The following is a 13087-nucleotide window of genomic DNA, read 5'->3' as shown; positions in this document are numbered from 1 at the left end:
CTAAGTTGTTGAAATTTCTGTGATTAGTAAGAATCAGGAAGAGCCATATGATTGATGTAAAGATCAGGGGAGGTGCGAACTTCAGGGGGAGTCTAGCACATACATACATGTCACTATCAAATGTGAAGGGTGCGTTGTGCTCTTTTTCTCCTACGATCAAGGTTCAGTTTTTCTCCCACATGGTTTTTGTGACTTGACGAGGTTTTTGACGAGGCAACAGATCAGCATCATCGGCATATCAGCGCGCGGCACAAGGGGGAGTGTTCTAGGATATTCTGTATCTTTCTAGATATTCTTTATGTGTGCCTTGGCCTTATGCCAATAGGATATGTAGTTTAACTAGATCTATGTATTCATATCCTTACCATATTGGTATTGTGTAATTCTTTATATAAAGGGCTCCTATCAATGAATAAGATGATGATTCTCTTGCTATCTCTCTTTCTCTACACTTTATACTTCATCACTAGTCTAATTTTCCTAAACACGTAAATGTGGTACAAATATCAACTAGAGCGTCGTAGGAAAAATGATAGGGATTACACATACTTCTGATTGGTCGTGTCCAGAATGTCTTGTGTTGACTAACCTCTAAACAAACATCAGTATTTATACTCCTTAATTGAAAAAAGAAAAAAAAGGAAAAAAAATCTTGATCAGTATTCATTTGGAAAGAAATATGTGAAAAACAAATTACTCATGCAATGAACAATTTGATGGGACGGATTTTATGGCAATTTGATCAAATTCATTGCGAGAGATATCAGAATCAAACTACAGGTCGATGCTGTTAGCTGGAATAGGGAAAGATTAAAATGATACATGTACAAAATTCAAGATGAAATGAAACTGACACCCCTTTTTATTTGAACGCACGATACAGCATTTCCTTTGTAAAAACTTTCTTTTTCTGTTCAAATGTGATAATTGTCATTAAATTTCAAGGTGCTATAAATAGAGGAGAGAAATGCTTTCTGGCATAGCACTGTGCAAATTAGTCTAAAGCTCTAGTATCTTATTCTTATATTTATCTGAAAGACTCAACAAGATGATGATGAAGTCTTCATTGGCAATTATGCTCGCCTTGTTTTCTATCTTTCTGGTGGCTAACATGGGCCAAATGAAATCAGTAGAAGCCAGCAGTATCAGGATGCTCTCGATCTCGCAAGCTGCTCTGAGCCCCGGCAGTCTGCTTAATGGTATGCACACTCTTTAACTCTATGATGGATTTATATTTCCACTGTTCTTTCGTTGTAAATTTGCAGTTGCTAATTGATCTTGCACTGGTATGTTCTTGTATATGGATTTTGAAAAATGGATCAGCTTGCCCGGAGAGATGTGACGACGGGCGTCGTTGCTGCCATTGTGATGCGACCAAGGGTGTCTGCAATTTTTGTTGCGTAGATTCCTTGAATTAATCCTAGCTAGCTGCTGTTGCAATGACCCTTCAATTACCCAATAACAAAGTGCCTAGCTTATTTGTCAGCTCCAATTATCAAATTCCTGCCGCTTCTTTTGTGAAGTTGGGTTTCGAAACTACTCTCATGTTGTAGTTTTTATTATCAAATAATACTGCAATTATTCAGCATCTTTTGATCTAATGGCATAGTTTCTCACCTTTTTTTTTTTTTTCCGAAGACCGGTGCGGTTGGCTTTAAGCCTTGATTGATGAAACCATAGAATACAAATAGGGGGACGTAGAGCCTCAACCCCAAATTACAATACGTAACGTATTCTAACATGCACTAGTTAGCAACGAGTGTTTCATGGGCTACTCTATTTGACAAAGTGGTTACATAACGGAAAGAATAAACATCATAACTAACAGTGTAGGTTTCTTACTATGTTGCCGCACGGAATCATATATGACGACATTCTGTTTCATCTTGTCACTAGATGGTTGTAATTATTTGACAAAGTAAGAAACTCTCAACTTACCTAGGGCAATCAAAGCATGCAATTAAGGTGCCCATACCGGGACAACGCCTGTATCTTCTTATTGAAAGCAATCAATAATATGAAACTCTAAGAAAACAAAATAATAGAAAGCTGAAAAGTGAAAACATATATGCCCTAATTGGGCTAAATTCCTGGAATCCAGGCCCAAGACCCATTCAAGATTGGGAGAAAACTATGCCAGGCCCATGAACATTCCTACCGTACCCCTAGCAACCTACCACCAAGGCACCAACTGCACCCGACCACCATCTTGGCAACTTCGACAAACCCAACAAGTCTCTCATTTGCCATGTGAAGTTGTAACATTTGAGTTTCTTACACCATATATTAATTTTCACTTTTATTGTTACTCTTTCGGGGTAAAGTTACAACACCGTAATTTAACTTTCACTTATACCGTTACTCCTTTTGACGGGCAGTTGTTTTGTTGTGGGATGACAAGTGAGACTACTTGGGTAAAACCGCAAAAGAAACTTTATATTCGGAAGACCTATGCATATGAAGATCGGACAATGCATGGGAAAGAATTCACCCATAGGAACTTATTACGAATTTTCGTACGAAATATATAACGTCTATAAGTACTGTGCTCGTTCGTTTATTCATTGCAGAGGTCAATGTCCCAATGAGTCCATCGATGAATTGTCGTCAGATGAACTTGCAACACCTGGTGCAAACGGGCGGTATCACGCCAACATCACAGTCGCAGCAATCAGGATCAGTTCTGTTATTTGGACAATCGTGTGGGCATGCTGCAAATACATGTTGGGTAACTATAAACTTATTTAGTTTCATGTCGTATTCGTATTGTAATTATCAACCATATTTTTCAGTCGTAGTAGGCATGATGATGTGATATGTTATGATCTGTTCTGGTCAAAGAAGATAAGTAGTAATGGCCAAAAGAAGAACATAGTTATAAGTGTTAACCCTAGAAGAGACATGGTCACAAGTGACAAAATCTCTGCGTAGAAACCACCGCGCTTACAGATTAGGAAACCACGCCTCAGCTAGCTAGCTTTGAATTCTAGAAGAAGATCAGCAGCAGGCTCTAGGGCAACCAGAAACGCGTCGTTTTGTTTCCTGAAACGGCCAAAGTTGAAACGACATCCTTCCTCCCTTTCCCGCGGCCGAGACTAGTTGCACCACCTAGTAACAAGACAGAATCATTCAAACTTTTCCTCTTCCCCACTTTGCCTATAAAAATCTGGGTCTCTCATTTTGTTTCTTACATCCAATCCAACAGTACCTTCTCGATCATCAATATCCAAATCCTCTACATCCTATGCGTATTGATCTCAACGCCACGTACTACTCTGCCCAGATTCACCAACCATGGCATCGGTAACTTCTCTCTCTATCTCTATCGCTATCTCTATCTCTGTGTTCTGTTGGGTGGTTCTTGTGATCAACGAATGAAACTTTCTCATATGGGTGCAATGTTCATTTTGGTGATCATGGGTTCTAGGGATCGATGTGTGGTTTGCTTTTTATTTTACGGAAGAAGAAGAAGAAGATTTCATTTTCTATGGCTAACTCTAGATCGTTATATGCATAAACATCCATAAACTTGCGTCTTAAACAGATCAGAGACCAAATATTAGACTTTTTGCATAATTGTGTAAAGAGGAAAATAATTCTGGTTAATTTTTTTACTGCTGTGGTGAATGAAGTTTGGAACTTTGTGTTAACTTGTTGCAGCAAGAGGGTGGAAGGACTTTACCCAAATTTGGGGAGTGGGATGTGAATGATCCAGCCTCAGCTGAAGGATTTACCGTCATTTTCAACAAGGCCAGAGCTGACAAGAAAAATGGTGGAAGTTTGCTTGCTGCTGTGGAAACACCAAGCAACTATGCATCCCGTAAAGAAAATAATAATAAGCAAAAGTATCCCAAAAGGGTATGTTTTCATAGTTAAATTTTGATGTTCAATTCTTATAATCAATTAACCTAGCTGCTGATCAATCAAATCTCAACTGAATCTCTTCATTCTGGATGCAGAACAAGTGGCTTTGCATGGGTTGTTAATTAAGCCCCAAGAGCCAAGACTAAGGAAAACTTGAGGCTTTAGTATTAACTTGTACCAATTGTCTTCTGGATTATAGGCTGCTTGAGTTTTGGCCACACAATTATTCAAGTGCTGTGGCGCTTATTCTTTATATCTTGGTTGTTTCTTGACTCCTTGATTTTGCTATCAAGGAATGTGAAGTATATAGAGGAATAAAACGTCTCATTTTTTTCTTTTATTCCAAGTGTTGATGCAAACAAGGTGAAGACCTTGAAATATGTCAATCTAATCTATAAGTTATAATAAAATTATATACAATATTTTATATGAACGATTCAAATCGGTGAAATCTACGACAAGAAATCTGCTACAATAACGATTGGGGCATCAAACTCTGGTTTAATCAGAACACCTCAAGGCATTATGATGATTAAGGTTAAAACTTGACAGTGACGATGATATCATCAAATACATGGATGACTATTGACTAAAAACGAAAATGATTGGAGTGACAATTCATAAATCAATAAGTGAAGCCAGCTGAAGGACAAGGTGCATAGTAATGTGAAGAATTGAAGATCTTTGTGTTTTTGTGGCTCGATACAAAAATTGGTGACGGTAACCTATAAATTGGTCGTTGCAACAACAATATTGGATCTTACATGCATGCACTAGAAATTTTCAATTGAATTCTACTCTGGATTAATTTGCAAATGTAATTTTGGTACACACCCTTTTGTAGCACGCGACTTGGACACTTGTGGCGTTGTGAGGTTCAAGTCTTCGATTTTGTCAAAAGCAGACCGCAGATAGTTAGACCATGTTCCCTTTTGGTCAAACAATAATGTTGGAATGCCAATTTATCTGCCGTGCCGATTTGGGTTCTGAAAGAACACCTTGGTGGGCGTACCGTACCCTCTTCTGAATTCTCAGTACTTTCAGATCCTGAACATGTGACACAGACTCAATCATTGCTAACAACAGTGAACGAACTAGTTCAAACCCAGAAGAAGTAGAACACCCTCAAATGCAAACAACATGGCAAGCTGTGCAGTTCACGGTGGCTGTGTCAGCGACTACATAGCCGTCACTGTTTCAGCCATTTGCTTCATTCTGTGAGTGTTTTTCTATCACTGTGTTTATGGGTTTTCTGTGTTCTTTGCAAATTGGTTTCTTTGGCTCTTTGGGATTGTCATGGTGGGAAGTTAGATTGTGTTGTATCTGTTTGATTAAAAGTCAGAGAATTTTAGCTGAATTGCGGAAGATTTGAACTTTTATGTGGGAAATGAGATTGTTAATTAGAAATGCTTAACAAAGGTTGAATCTTGGAACAAAGTTTCAATCTTTTTGAGTTTCCAAGTTTTTGGGGATCAGATATATTGCTGGTATATTATGGCTGTGTTTAAGACATCTGAGTCTGGAAAGATATCTTTTGTAATATGGTGTTTAAAGTACTGAGGGTGCGATTTGTTTGCTAAAATTCCGAGTTATCCCTGGTACTGTCATTTTACAGAACAAAGTATGCTTAATAGAACTGTGGTCCGTTTCATGATCAATTTGTTGGTTTCTTTATTTCAGGCTTGTTTCGCGGCTACTTTTGCCCTTTGTGCTTCACAAACTTCCTTGTGCGAAGCGTAGTGGCTTTTGGATTCCAGTGATTCAAGTTTTCGCCAGCTTCAACCTTGTGTTATCAATTGTGGTAGACTATTGTAGATTTTGATGCTCACAGTTATTCTATAATATTGGTGATAAATCCAGCCACCATTCAAGCAATGCATGTTTTATGCAGATGTCCATCAATTTCCTGAAATTCGAAAAGAGACATTGGTGGCAGTCTTGCTATGTTTGGGCAGGTTTCTCACAGCTTTTGTCTTTTGAAGTTTGCTATTGCAGTTTTTCATTTGTGAATGTTTTTTGTTTTGTGCTCTAATTTAAGTAACTTTTGCTTGCAGTCTGGATTGAAGCTCCACTTGGCTTTGGTTTGCTAATGAGCTGTCGCATATCACAGGCCTTTCAACTATACTACATTTTTGTCAAGTAAGCAATCATTTTATACTTGAGAAGTATTTGATCAGATCATTGTACTGGTGTATCTCTGTATGTTCTGAAAAGCAATTCATAAAGATGTTCTGGGTTGCATTTTATTGGATCGATGTGGTTAACTTGTGTGCAATCAACATTCAGGAGGTGTCTGCCACCAATCAGATCATATGTTTTCCTTCCACTAATTCTCTTGCCATGGATTGCTGGAGCTGCCTGTGAGGATCTTTGAATTTATTCATGCTATCTTAACCTCCCAAATTGCACGTGTCTTATACAATGTCTCTTGTATGCTGTAGTTATCCATATCACAAAGCCTCTAAATTATCGGTGCCACATGGGAGCTCAGTGGATCATTCCGTCTGTGTCCCTCCACACAACATATGTTGCCATTTTGGTTGCTTTCACTTGTGCTATTCGGCATATAGAGTTCAGGTTTGACGAACTCAGAGACCTCTGGCAGGGAATACTTGTCTCGGCCTCTGCTATTGGTAAACTTCTCAAATCTGGCTTTCATTTGTTCTATATATGTCATTACAAACGAATCTCTTTCTTCATTTCTAATGAAGAAGCTGTATGTCTTTCAATGCAATTTCAGTCAACAACTCTATATGCTCTTTAGTTTGAATAAGTCGTCCCAGTGAATGAGATGTCCTCAGAAGATGCTCTAAATACCCAAGCACATGTTAGTATCTGCAAGTATATAGTGTTTGGATTTTGCATTTGCATAAAAGTAGTTCATACTCACACAAAACTTATCAGGGGACCATATTGATGTGGATGAGTCCATTGCTTGAGGTCACTAATTGTCATCATCGTGTGGGGCAAATAAATCATATGATCTGAATGTATGCTTTCAAAGTGAAAGCAAGAACAAAATTAACATCAAGATTATCCAGTCATTTTGCCATGTTTCATTTCAATAACCGTAGAAAAGGGAAGCACAGTTGTCAAGCAACGTTTAGCTGTCGTGAAGTCTAGTTGCATCTGGTTTTGAAAATTCTGGAAGGTATCATAATGTTACAGAAAATAGAGCATTATCTTTTGTAAGCTTATTAGGCTGTATATGATTCATATCTCACATTAAATTAGTAATACTTGTAGGCCGTGTTTTGTTAATCGGTTATCCTAATAACTTACAGGAGTATGGGCGGTTGCATACATCTTGAATGAAATTCATGATGATATCTCATGGCTTCAAGTTGCTTCCAGATTTGTGCTCTTAGTAACGGTACGACTTATACTGCCATTACCTTCGTATTTGGGATATAAGTCTTCCAACTGATGTATTTTGAACACATTTCTTATGTATATGTTACAGACGAGTATTCTTGTATTAGCTTTCTTTTCGATATCAAGTTCACAACCTCTTCTATCCCAAATCAGCTTGAGGAAAAGGGAACCTCAAGCATTTGAGTCAATGGGTCAGGCCCTGGGCATACCTGACAGCGGCCTGTTAGTACAAAGGGAAAAGGCATGTGTCGTGGATCCTAATGAACCACTTGATAAACTTCTTCTTAACAAAAGATTCCGCCACTCATTCATGGCATTTGCGGACAGGTGTGTTCTCTTCTCCAAGTCCCACTTTTTGAAATGCAGTTGCAGAAAGAATATTGATGCCCAAATTATTTAATGGTCCAGGATGTGATGGTACCTTCTCCTGAACCTAACTGATAAGTAATATATAGTATATTCTCCAAGGGTCAAAGTAGTTTTACGCAGACAAACCAAAGCTTCAAAGAAATATATCTATTAATAAACTTTCAGTGATCCATTTTCTTTTAAGTTAATGAGATGAGAAATCAGAAATAAACTTATTTTTGGCTGGCATACGATGTATTTATTTTATTCTATTTTTCTTCTTAATCACAGTTGTTTGGCAGGGGAGAGTGTCCATTTTTTCGAGGAAGTGCATGAACTTGGTAAAATACCTGTGGATGACCCCGTAAGAAGAATTTACATGTCACGGCATATCATTGACAAGTACATAATTGCAGGTTTGTGATTTTGTCAATGATAATTATATTATAATTCTGTTTCTTTTGGGTAGACATATTACCCTTTGTGTTGGTAGGCTCACATAGCTAGAAGTTCACTTCAGAGTTGAGACTCATGAGTAGGGACATGAATTACAATTTTCCTCCTGTAGGGGCAGCAATGGAGGTGAACATCTCTCACAGAACCAGACAAGATATTTTGACAACTTCCAATCTAGCACAACCAAATCTTTTTAATGATGCATTAACTGAGCTTACACACTTGATGAATACGGTACGATGAATTCTTAGGATACCAACTTTTTTGCTGACGTTCAATTAGTCATATATAGGAGTAATGTCTGAGCTTTAATTATTTATTTACCAAGTATTTTTATTGTCTTTAATTTAGAACTTGGCAAGAGATTACTGGTCATCTATGTTATTCATGAAGTTCAAAGAAGAAGCGAGTATGAGATCTGGGGACAATGAACTGGAACAGATGAGAAGCTGGAACTACTCTCCCAGGTTGAGTTCTGTACATGGTGCTGATGATCCATTTCACCAAGAACAAGAACCATTTGCGGTTGATTCTGGCTGCATACTCAAAACCACGATGATGAACCAAGATTCATGAGTAAATTCGTATGAATAGTAAATTGGATCATACCAAGGCATCGTATATTCATATTATTAGATGTAGCGTACTTGCCCCACTTCTGTAGATAGATGCCATTTTTCATTATTACAAAATGAAAGAAAAATAAATAAAACCTGCCTTTCTTCAGTTTTCTGCGTCTCAAGCGCTTCCACGTAATATTTTTGCTGTAACTTTCGAATTCTTTATCAAGTCACCATCTTCAGTTCCCTAATTCTCTCAACTGTGATGTCTCTGCAATACTCCACCGTCAGCTTCTTTAAGAGGGTAGCTGTGGATAGTAATCAGGTTGGATGTGACTTGCTTAGGGCTGGTATTGTTGAAGCTCTCGGTTGGTAAAACCGTAAACGCCATAGTACATAAACGGTGAACCTCGATCTTCCTACATTAATAGTATTTTGATACTTCAGATTTCATTTCGTTAGCATTCTGATATTAGATGTTAGAGTTCAGTGTTAGTGTTAACGGAACATCACGCATCAAACTGCTAACAGGGTGAAACCGGATGTACGAAAATGCAAGTTTTTAATAGTTAGTCATGAAAATGAAAATAACATCATAGTTTAAGATGTATTTTGCAATTTCTTCTCCATAGTACATATATACTAATTTGTTGACACTCTTGTATTCTACGTCCAAGGGGAGCAAATCCTCTCCTCCAAAACCCCAAGCATACTCCAGAAGGAACTGTGTGTTGGCCAAACTGCCAGAAAGAAAACAAAAAAGATGGTACATACGTCTAGAGCTGCATGCAATATTCATGAGTACCTAACCAACCAGCAGCCCGTCTGGCTTCTCCTTCTCTCTTCTCTTGGCTTCTTCATCTTCCTCAAACACTCTATCTCTCTAGCCAGATGGCTCTTCATAACTTTTCTCCGGCCGGCTAAAGATCTGGAAAGATCGTACGGCTCTTGGGGCTTGATCACTGGTGCCACTGATGGCATAGGCAAGGCCTTTGCCTACCAACTAGCCAAGAAAGGCCTTAACCTTGTTCTAGTTAGCCGCAGCTCTAACAAGCTCGAATCAGTCTCCAAAGAAATACAATCCCATTTCCCCGATGTGAAGATCAAAACTGTTGCCTTCGACTTCTCAAGCGATGAGGGTTTGGTTAAGTTGGTAGAAGAGAAGATCAAGGGGTTGGACGTGGGAATTCTGATAAATAATGTCGGAGTGACTTACCCGGCAGCAAGTTACTTCCATGAGGTGGATGAGAAAGTGTGGATGAATATTATTAGGGTGAATTTGGAGGGGACTACTAGGGTTACCATGGCTGTTGTACCAGGGATGCTTCAAAGGAAGAGAGGTGCCATTGTTAATCTTGGATCTGGGGCAGCCGTTGTGGTTCCTTCCCATCCTCTTTACACAATCTATGCAGCTACCAAAGCGTAAGCATATATAACCTTATTTTACTTGATTGATCCTCAGTGCATCAGACTACTAACTAATTCAATTTTCAGATTAATTTTTACAGAGAAGCTTTCATTTGGAATACTCTTTGATTTGTTTCTCATAGTCCAATCCTTTTTGTTTTTACATTGTTTTAATCCCTTTTGCATGTATAAGTGGAAGTTCTTCAGTTGGACTCATAGACAAGCAAGTATTGTGTGTTTTGGTTGTTATTAGAAGTGTACATGTTTACTTCATGATCTTGAAAATCACATGTAAGCTAAGGTACTATCGTGGTGAGTTAATCAAACACATACAATCAAATTAGTTTAGTTAATCAATGAAAGGTGCTCAATATAAATTAGTTAAGAAAAAATTTAGTAGAGAAAAGTAGTTTCTCAACTGAAAAATATAAATGTTACACCTAACAGCCTTGATTCGTCGTAGTCAGAGTCTGATCATCCCAGAAGGTTAGTTGTGGGCTCTCTCTGGAATTTGGAGTTGTGATGCATACAGTCATAAGCTAATAATTTCATTTTATGGTGAAACATATGGTGGGGAGTGAGACACTCAGAATAGATCTTCAATGCGCGCGCCTCCAACCTTTTTGAGTTGGTAACATAACATCAATGGCAGCAACTTAATTTCGCCAACCTCAGTAACTCCTTCCAGTACGTACCTGAAAAATTGCCACCATAATCATGCAGGGTAATTAATCTAGAGAAACTATCTTTTTACTGTGCAGTTACGTGGACAAACTGTCTACATCTCTGTACATGGAGTACAAGGAGTACGGCATCGACGTGCAGATTCAGGTTCCGTTATATGTAGCAACGAAGATGGTGTCGAAAGTTGCTGCGATTGAGAGGTCGTCATTGTTCATACCTTCTGCAGATGCTTATGCAGAGGCAGCAGTAAAGCGCATTGGATATGAAGCACGGTGCACGCCGTTTTGGGCTCACTCGCTTCAGTGGTGGTTCGCGCGGTTGGTCCCCGACTCTCTTCTTGATGCCTGGCGCTTGTCTATCGGTTTAAACAGAAGGGGAAAACTAGCAGCTATCTAGCTAGCTAGCTAGTTGAATATGTTATTAACTTCTTCTGTATGTTTGATGTGTATTTCTCTCTTTGTTTGATCGGGTTTACTGGTTAATATCTGTGAACTGCTGAGTACGTGTTGATTTGGACGTAGTTAATTATATAATGGTTAAATCAGATGATGCAAATCATAATTCAAGTGTAGCTGTGTCACCTGTGTGGAGTCTGAATTTCGAATATGTTTGAAATGAAGTTTGGTGTTGCAAATGAAGTCGTATATATGTAATATTGGAGAGCGTATTCAGCGCACCCGGGTGCGCTGTATAATTTTCAGTAATATTGACATAACTTGGTGAAATTCACTGTACAGCACTTTAGAGGAGCTCAATCCTTTAAGTAATATTGACAATTTGACATAACTTGCCATATACATAAGTGTGTGTATAATCAGATTGAAATATATTTAGTAGGATGGTATAATCAGGTATTCAGGCATGTTAAATCTTAATAAATGTAATGAACTAGTGAAGTCACAAATCGACAACGTTGATGTTATAGACTCATAGGTTGAACTACGTACGTATGTAAGAGTGTAGGTGAGTTATATAATAATATGAGTAATGCTAGGTGAACCATCTTTTAATGAATCATCTAGAGCCTACTTTAAGTGGCAGCATGATGTGACATAGCCACATCATCAAAGCATTATATATGTTTTATTTTATATTTCTATTTTCATGATTTTAAAATTTTATCTTCTAACAAAAAAAACTGTTTCTTTCTTATCTCTATGCAAAATCCTTCATTAGACGTTGTTCTCATCTCCTTTTCAATTAATCTCATCCCTTCTCTCAACATCCTCACCCCATCTTTAATTGTTCAAACACCCTCTCAATCAGATTTTGTTTTCCTCGTAAGCATCGATAACGATATTCAACGTTAATTCGGTTTTTCTTGTGTATGAAATTTAGAAAACCATAAATAAGGTTATTCAAAAATATGATAGGGAGATCGAAGAAGAGATCGTTGAAGAGGGTGTAAAATATGTTTGTTCAATATTGAAGAAGAGGTAAGAGCTATGGTTTTTTTCTTTTTTCGAAAACGATTGCTCATGATGATTTTCGTTGGAGCAAGACATCAAATCAAATCGTGAAATTACAGTATTCACGAAAGGATCATATAGTTCTCTAGCCTTTTGATATGGTGAAGGCTACGAGATCAATTGGCAAGAGTTGCAACAATGCTCTAAAGATATAAATTATAATGAGGCAGTGAGTGAACAATTAGACGCAGGAGGAGAAAGAGACTTGCTATGGTCGAGCCTTAGAGAGGACATATCGTGCAGGAGGAGAAGATGAAGATGATGAAGAAAACTCTAAACAAAATAGGATTTAAACAAAAAAAAGAGTAAATTCAAGAAAGTTAAAAGAGAAAAAAAAAGAATTTACGTAATTAAGGAAAATATAAACATAAAAATTAGATATTACACTTTGATTACGGGGCTATGGTTCACCTAGCATTACTCATAATAATAATAATAATAATAATAATAATAATAATAATAATAATAATAATAATAATAATAATAACTTTTAAAAAAAAGAGTTACATAGACTACCCAAGTGTATCCATGCGTTGATGTATATACGAAACAAATATAAAACATATTGTACTTACATAAGTTTTTCACAAAACCGGATCAACACATACACAAAGCAATAAGAAAACGTATTGAACTTGCATAAGTTTTTCACAAAACCAATTAGGTCTTTTGTCTCCCAAATTAGGTTATTGGTTCACAACGATAGAGTTGAATTCTTCCTTATTTTGTTTTTATTTGTTTACCAGATAAATAATTCAAGGGTAGTGTTAGAGGACCTTAATAAGGCCTAAGATTTATGACCTTAATCTTGTGACATGTCAAGTCATTTAGACACATCATTAATTTGATAAACCATGTCATGTCATTCTTAGGTAAAAATACAATATTAACATTAACAATTAATGGCTGCTACATACTAATATG

At 37.4% G+C, this 13087-nt stretch overlaps 2 protein-coding genes across 2 annotated transcripts; both read left to right on the top strand.

Moving 5' to 3' along the window:
- The first annotated feature begins 4788 nt into the window (after positions 1-4788).
- On the top strand, positions 4789-8792 carry LOC101312599. Its single transcript, XM_004309964.1, has 11 exons — positions 4789-5081; positions 5545-5665; positions 5756-5819; positions 5919-6003; positions 6151-6224; positions 6306-6497; positions 7149-7237; positions 7328-7566; positions 7879-8003; positions 8156-8277; positions 8395-8792. Exons 1-11 carry the CDS (start codon positions 5005-5007, stop codon positions 8617-8619), a joined length of 1413 nt encoding a protein of 470 aa, XP_004310012.1. The 5' UTR covers positions 4789-5004; the 3' UTR covers positions 8620-8792.
- Positions 8793-9226: 434 nt separating this feature from the next.
- Positions 9227-11294, top strand: LOC101312312 (very-long-chain 3-oxoacyl-CoA reductase-like protein At1g24470-like). Its single transcript, XM_004309963.1, has 2 exons — positions 9227-10025; positions 10772-11294. Exons 1-2 carry the CDS (start codon positions 9367-9369, stop codon positions 11088-11090), a joined length of 978 nt encoding a protein of 325 aa, XP_004310011.1. The 5' UTR covers positions 9227-9366; the 3' UTR covers positions 11091-11294.
- The last annotated feature ends 1793 nt before the right edge of the window (positions 11295-13087 follow it).

This window comes from Fragaria vesca, unplaced genomic scaffold (genome assembly GCF_000184155.1).
Source record: "Fragaria vesca subsp. vesca unplaced genomic scaffold, FraVesHawaii_1.0 scf0513160_u, whole genome shotgun sequence".
Taxonomy (NCBI): domain Eukaryota; kingdom Viridiplantae; phylum Streptophyta; class Magnoliopsida; order Rosales; family Rosaceae; genus Fragaria; species Fragaria vesca.
The sequence above is the reverse complement of the archived record's forward strand: the minus strand, read 5'-3'. Positions and strand labels throughout refer to the sequence as shown.

What these genes read in the sequence shown, in the direction of transcription:
- LOC101312599 (XM_004309964.1), top strand. Translation starts at nt 5,005, where the DNA reads ATGGCAAGCTGTGCAGTTCACGGTGGCTGTGTCAGCGACTACATAGCC. An exon ending in TGTCTCGGCCTCTGCTATTG is followed by an intron (nt 6,498 to 7,148) that starts GTAAACTTCTCA and finishes AATAACTTACAG; the next exon opens with GAGTATGGGCGGTTGCATAC. An exon ending in TGACAAGTACATAATTGCAG is followed by an intron (nt 8,004 to 8,155) that starts GTTTGTGATTTT and finishes TTCCTCCTGTAG; the next exon opens with GGGCAGCAATGGAGGTGAAC.
- LOC101312312 (XM_004309963.1), top strand. Translation starts at nt 9,367, where the DNA reads ATGGTACATACGTCTAGAGCTGCATGCAATATTCATGAGTACCTAACC. An exon ending in ATCTATGCAGCTACCAAAGC is followed by an intron (nt 10,026 to 10,771) that starts GTAAGCATATAT and finishes TTTACTGTGCAG; the next exon opens with TTACGTGGACAAACTGTCTA.